At 33.9% G+C, this 6,502-nt stretch overlaps 1 protein-coding gene across 1 annotated transcript; it reads left to right on the forward strand.

Moving 5' to 3' along the window:
* The first annotated feature begins 494 nt into the window (after positions 1 to 494).
* LOC132640908 (growth-regulating factor 6-like) lies at positions 495 to 3,482 on the forward strand. The gene is made up of 4 exons (XM_060357719.1): positions 495 to 804; positions 1,325 to 1,706; positions 2,295 to 2,734; positions 2,876 to 3,482. Exons 1-4 carry the CDS (start codon positions 615 to 617, stop codon positions 2,881 to 2,883), a joined length of 1,020 nt encoding a protein of 339 aa, XP_060213702.1. The 5' UTR covers positions 495 to 614; the 3' UTR covers positions 2,884 to 3,482.
* Positions 3,483 to 6,502: the final 3,020 nt, after the last annotated feature.

Below are 6,502 nucleotides of genomic sequence, written 5' to 3' on the forward strand. Positions count from 1 at the left end.
TTCAAATATGGGGTAAAATCACTCCTTACCAAAAGGTTCCCACTTAACTCCAACTCTATAAATCCTTTATAGTTGATTCTTCACAAAATATAATTATTTGTAGAGTCAATGGTAGAAAATACACCTGAAGTATCATTTTTTTCGCGAGTTTCACATTCAACCATCAGTTATTCCCTTTTTCTATTTAAACTATTATCATTTAATATTAAAATATATAATGAAGTTGACTAGACTAACTATCAGTTATTTTTTTTTTTCTAGCTTAATTATCACTATCTACTCATCCAGATGTATTTTAATACATAAATAGTGATAATTGGGATAAGAAAAGGGAACCACCACTAATTGAGATTGAAACTAAAAAAAAGGGTGATGGTTCAATTGTGTTTTTTACCATTTGACTTTTATTTGTAACAGTGCGGAGTGTACGGAGTAAAATTTGAACTCAATATACCTACTATTTCTACCCCAATAACTCTGCTATTCACCAACACCCCCGGTTCCTTTTTTTCCTCTGCTCAAATTATACTCTCGGGAGTTGGCTCTCTTTTATTTCAGGATTACCTTGCTTTTTTGAAGTCTTGAGAAGAGATTGTCTTGTCAAAATAGTCTCCATGATGAATGCAGCAAGAAGTGGATATCCTTTTACTGCAACTCAATGGCAAGAACTTGAACATCAAGCTCTTATTTACAAGTATATGGTCTCTGGAATGCCTGTCCCTCCTGATCTTCTCTACACTATCAGAAGGAGCTTGGATTCTTCTTCCCTCTCCTCAAAGTTCATCCTCCAACAACCCCAACATGGTACTATTCTACTCCTCTTTCTCATTTTTTCTCCAAAGTCAATATCTTTATGCATAATCTTGATCTTTCTGGAAAAAAAATGGATTTCTGATTATGTGGGTGCAATTCAGTTGAATCCTTCCTTAAAGTTATGGCGTTTTGACCTAACTCAACCTCAAAAGCTAGTCCATATAAGCAGACTACCAATCTATTCATCAATCGATGTGAAACTCTAACCCACTCTAACACTCCTATTCACGCCCAGGCTCAACTGCGGCGTGGATCGGGAGCCCAAACAGGAATGAACCGGGCTCTGATACTATATACAAATGGACTGGTTGTTTGCTTATACGAACAAGGGCATGAATTGGTTGTCTGCTTATATGGACTTGAACAATCTTTCCCTCGTGAGCTAGGTTTGGTTTGAGTTAGGCGTAGACGCTATAATTTTACAGTTACAAAAGCTATGAACTTTATAGCTATGATTTCTTTATGTTTGGATATTACTACTATAAAATTTTTGTTTTGTTTCTTTTTGCAGTTGGATGGAACTGTATTCAGTTGGGGTTTGGGAAGAAAATGGATCCAGAGCCAGGGAGGTGTAGAAGAACAGATGGAAAGAAATGGAGGTGTTCAAAAGAAGCCTATGCAGATTCTAAGTACTGTGAAAGACACATGCACAGAGGCAGAAACCGTTCAAGAAAGCCTGTGGAAGTTATGACAACATCAACAACAAGAACTACTACTACTAATACACCCCCAACAGCAATACCAATCTCATCAATCAAGAAAAACTCAAATTATAGCCCCACTTCTTTATCTTGTCTAACATCATCTGAACCCCACTATCCACATTCTTCTTCCATTGGTTTCTCATCTCATGACCATACCAAGTTCCTTTTTGATTCTTGTCCTTATTCCAGGTTTGTATCTTGAAAAACATATTTCCTTCATTTCATTATATAATGTGGTTTTGATTATATAGCAAAGGCTCCGTTAGGCCCCTTTAGACAATATTTTGTTGAAGTTGAAAAAGAGTATTTGGAAGTCAAAATTTGTGACTTTACACATGCCATAAAGATTCAACAACAACATGCTCGGTGGTAACTGGGGTAGTAGAGTGTACGCAGACCTTAGTCCTACCTCAGGGAGGTAGACATGAATGGAAGATGAGGGGTGCAAGACAGCAAGAGGGCTTAATTAAACCCCTTTTGTTTTTGAATCTCCTTGCTTCAATTCCTGATTCCGCCACTGAAGATAGAGAGGTTGTTTTCGAAACACATGCCATAAGATTCATATGATTATTAGATCGTGAATGAGAAGTTCATAGTCACTTTTTTTTGTATATTTTGGAAACAGACAAAATAAAAAAGATTGTCATGAAATGAAACAAGGAAGCAATTGTAGGGTGTTATGTCTGTCTCCTACAAAATATCATTTATTTTTGTTGTTATACCAACTAATTTGGAATTGAGATACAATTGATTGATTTTTGGGATAATGTTCGGCAGAAATAGTTATGGTCATGGGATGAAGGAGGAAGCTGATAAGCATGTTTTCTACTCAGATTCAAGTGGGACATTGAGAAATTCATCTGGTTCTAGTTCAATACTAGATGATAGTTGGCAACTGACAATGGGTTCACCACTTGGCCATTTGAAACAGAGGACTTACTCTGTCTCACAACAACTTCAAAGCCTTAATGAATCACAAGAAAGACAAGATCAGTACCACTATAATTATGCACTAGGAAATGATGTCAAGAGTACTGACATGCCTGTGAGAATAGATACAGAAGAACCCAAGAAAGTAATGCACCATTTCTTTGACGAATTGCCACCTCAAGACAACAAACACTCATGGCTTCATTCTGGGGATGGGCCACTTTCCAAAACTCACCTCTCAATTTCAGTACCCAATTCCTCACCTGACTTCTTCATCACCCATAATGGTAAGTATCTCTTTCACAATGGAGTAGCCTAACCATATAAGAATTACATTTTTATTTTCTTGCATTACTTTTTCACCAGCATTTACATGCTAATGGCAAAAATTTCTGTTTTGACCACTAAAGTTGCACTTTACTTAGCAGGGAAATAAATTTTGTGGAGCAAAGGCCAAAAGAGTACTTAAATGCTGGTGGGCCGATGCTTCCGATCTAAGCATTCCGCATACATAGTAGGGCTTTGGTCCCGTTATAAGAGCACAACATTGTGATGTGTAAGTTAGGCGTATATTATGAGTTTGAATCCGTGACAAACCAAAGCCTGGTATTTAAGTAGGGCATAATGCAGACGTAGGTTCATTATGGACTAAATTTTAAATCATGCACCAACTAGCCCTCAAAATTTCTTGGTATATTTTCCTTTTGTTTTGTTTTGTTTGTTTATGCAAGAGTGTGGGGCTTGCAGTCTAGTACTTGAATTAGAAGTAGGCAGTGGTCACATGTATTTTGGTGTTCTGCACTGTATTCTTTCCTTATTAGCACTATTTTGTTTTATTGTTTGAATGGCTGAGCCAGGTTTGCCACATTCATTAAGGGATGACATCTTGAACATTGGGGTTTTCTGTGGTTGCTTTCAGTGACCACTTTAATTTGTTGCTTACTAAGTATTAAACTAATGGACCCTGTTGATATTTTGGATGCTATGTTTTGCATAACATAAACCCTAATCACACATTTGGCTTGTTTCATTCTACTCGTGTGCAATCTTAGGAAGTGCATATTGTATAATGTAGTCCTTTGCTGTTTATATCTTCATCATGTGATTACTTCTGTTTGATGCACATGCAAATGTTTCTGGCTTGGCAAGCATCTCAAAGCTACTTAAGATAATAAGTTATTTTGTCTATTGCTGACATGGAGCCACCGAGCTTTAAGGATCCTAGGGAAAAAACGTTATGTTGACCGCTATGGAAGATGTAACCTTTAGACTTGACCTATGCTTTAAAATTAGGTGAAAATGTTTTTCCAGTTTTTTTTTTTTTTTTTTTTTTTTTAAGTTTTTGTAAAAATTAAAATTTTATAATTAGACATTGTTAGAAAAGGAGTTTTTGGTTTTTTACAAAAATTTAAAACAATTGAGGAACTTTTCTTTAATTATGTTGTTTCAAAGGTGTTTTTAAAACAAATGGAAAAAGTTTTCAAAACGCTTGTGTGTTTACACTTTTTGAAAACAAACGCCACCTTAAGTTGGACCAAAACAACTGATTTTGAAATTTTGGATCTTCTATACAACTGACTTTTGCAAAATTATTACCAAAATAAAAAGAGTTTCTCAAAATTGGCTCTGCCCTATTTCTTATTCATATTTCCCCCCCAAAAGGCATACAGGATAAGAAATTCAATATCTATAGATTAAGCGGTAATACTATTATCACAATGCAAAGATAAATTTTGTTGTAGTGTAAAACAGTCTCGTCTTCCTCTGTTCCATTAAAAAAGAAAGGAAAAAGAAGAATCTGCCTCTATTTCCTATTTATTCTGCTTTAGGCAATGACAACTAGTCAAAGTCGTTCCCCATACAACTGAAAATCAATAAGTTCCTCGAAAGAACTACTACTGTTGTCCTAATTTATTTGACATTTTTCACTTTTTAAAGTCAAACTTTCTAATTTTTATCGTGTGTTTGAATATAGATTCTTAAAATTTTTTGATATAAAATTTACATTTTTGGAAGTTACGTAAAAAATACTATAAGTCACTATAATTGATAATTTAAAATATTTAAAAGACATATGAAAAAATTACGGTAAAAAACAACTCGTTTAACTCTCAAAAAGAGAAAAATATCAAACAAATTAGGACGATAGGAATAGTTTTTATAAAGTTCGCCCAGTATCTTGCAAGTGAAATTGGTTGAAATACTGTTCGCAACTTTTGCGAAAGACTTTAGTGTAAGTAATATTAAGTCTAACTATCATACTGTATATAAACTCAACAATATTCTACTTGACACAGTTATTATCGCAATTACCAACATCATACTTGACACAGTTTATTATCGCAATTACCAACATCATAATTCTCATTACAATAACGATATACGTATGTTGAAGTTGGACCAAATAGTCTAATTTTGTTTCTCATTTGGTGTTTGAGGGTAGAATATTCTCTACCAAGTACGATTTTATTAGTATGATTCGAAATCGAAACTTCTAATCAAGCGTAGACCATATTTACCATCCTAACACTAGAGGTGTACATGGACCAGATTGGTTTGGGGTTTTCAAATACCAAATCAAATCAATTGTGTCGGGTTTTTAAATCTACAAATCAAACCAAACCAATAAAAGTCGGGTTTTCAAGTATTTTTCGGTGTTCTCGGGGTTTTTCGGGTTTTTCCAGTAAAGTCTTCATGCAAGACATATAACTTGTGCATCAAATATTTCTTTAGTCCTAGTATAATACAACTATCTAATTTAGGTGTGTCTTAAGAAAATAACACAAAATGTAAGATGAATGATGACATTGTACTAAAATATTCAACAAAAAAGATAATGAAATTGCTAAGCTATAATGAAAATGATCAAAATCTAAAGGTACTAACTCATGTTAAAATAAGTATGGTTAATAAGTATTAATTACACGACTAAATATTATTAGAGAAAAACGAAATAAAATTACTTCCTTCATCCCAAAAAGATTGTCCTCTTTTGACTTGACACAAAGTTTAAGAAATAAAGGAAGACTTTTGAAATGTGTGGTCCAAAACAAGCCTTAGATATTTGTGTGGCTGTAAATCATCTCATAAAGTTAAATTGTTTCTAAATATAGAAAGAGAACAATCTTTTGGGACAGACTAAAAAGGAAAGGAGGACAATCTTTTTGGGACAGAGGGAGTATGTATTTTCGCTGTATAAACCAATGCAAAACTAAGAATAGATATTGAATATTATTGTTCCTCCTAGTATTAGAATTGAATTTCTTTTGTTAGCATTAGTATTAATGTGGACATTATTTGAGTCATTAATATCTATGAGCTATAAAACTTATTGGACCATGTAAAATTTTAAGTCCAAGCTTGAAATGATATGTGAAAAGACAAAAACTATAAAATCATTTGAGAAATATTTATAAATTACATTACAAATAAATGTTTTTATATATAAAATATTTCTAAAAATTGTATACATGTAATGTCGGGTTAGTTTGGTTCGGTTTGACTTTTTTTAGTTAAAACCAAAACCAAACCAATTATGGTCGGGTTTTTTTTCCAACACCAAACGTGTTACACCTCGTAGTTTTGTACATTGAGGTTCGTCGTATGTTAGTCGTCCTAGTCTTGGACACCGGAGTTATCTTCAAGGTTATACGAGATTAGACATGCTTATCTTATGGTTATGAGGGTTAAGTTCATGTTTAGTAAGTTATGGAAGGATTGGATAATAAGTGAATCGAAGAGAATACATTTCGTCGAAGTTTCGTTTTAAGATTGAAATATACGGACCGTATCTTAGGGAATACGAACCATATTTTGTAATATGGACCGTATTTAAGGATGTAGAGAAGGCAGAATCTGAGTTGGGAAAAATGGTCCAATATACGGACCAGTATACGGTCCGTATAATTATATATGACTAGTATACATAGCCGTATTTCTTAGGCGGTGCAGCCCTCTTTTCGTATATATCTCAACTCCCTCTCTTTCTTACTTCATTTTAACATAACCCTAAGTCCATGAAAGCTCTAAAAACCTCTGCCAAACATATCCTACCA

Source organism: Lycium barbarum, chromosome 5 (assembly GCF_019175385.1).
Source record: "Lycium barbarum isolate Lr01 chromosome 5, ASM1917538v2, whole genome shotgun sequence".
Taxonomy (NCBI): domain Eukaryota; kingdom Viridiplantae; phylum Streptophyta; class Magnoliopsida; order Solanales; family Solanaceae; genus Lycium; species Lycium barbarum.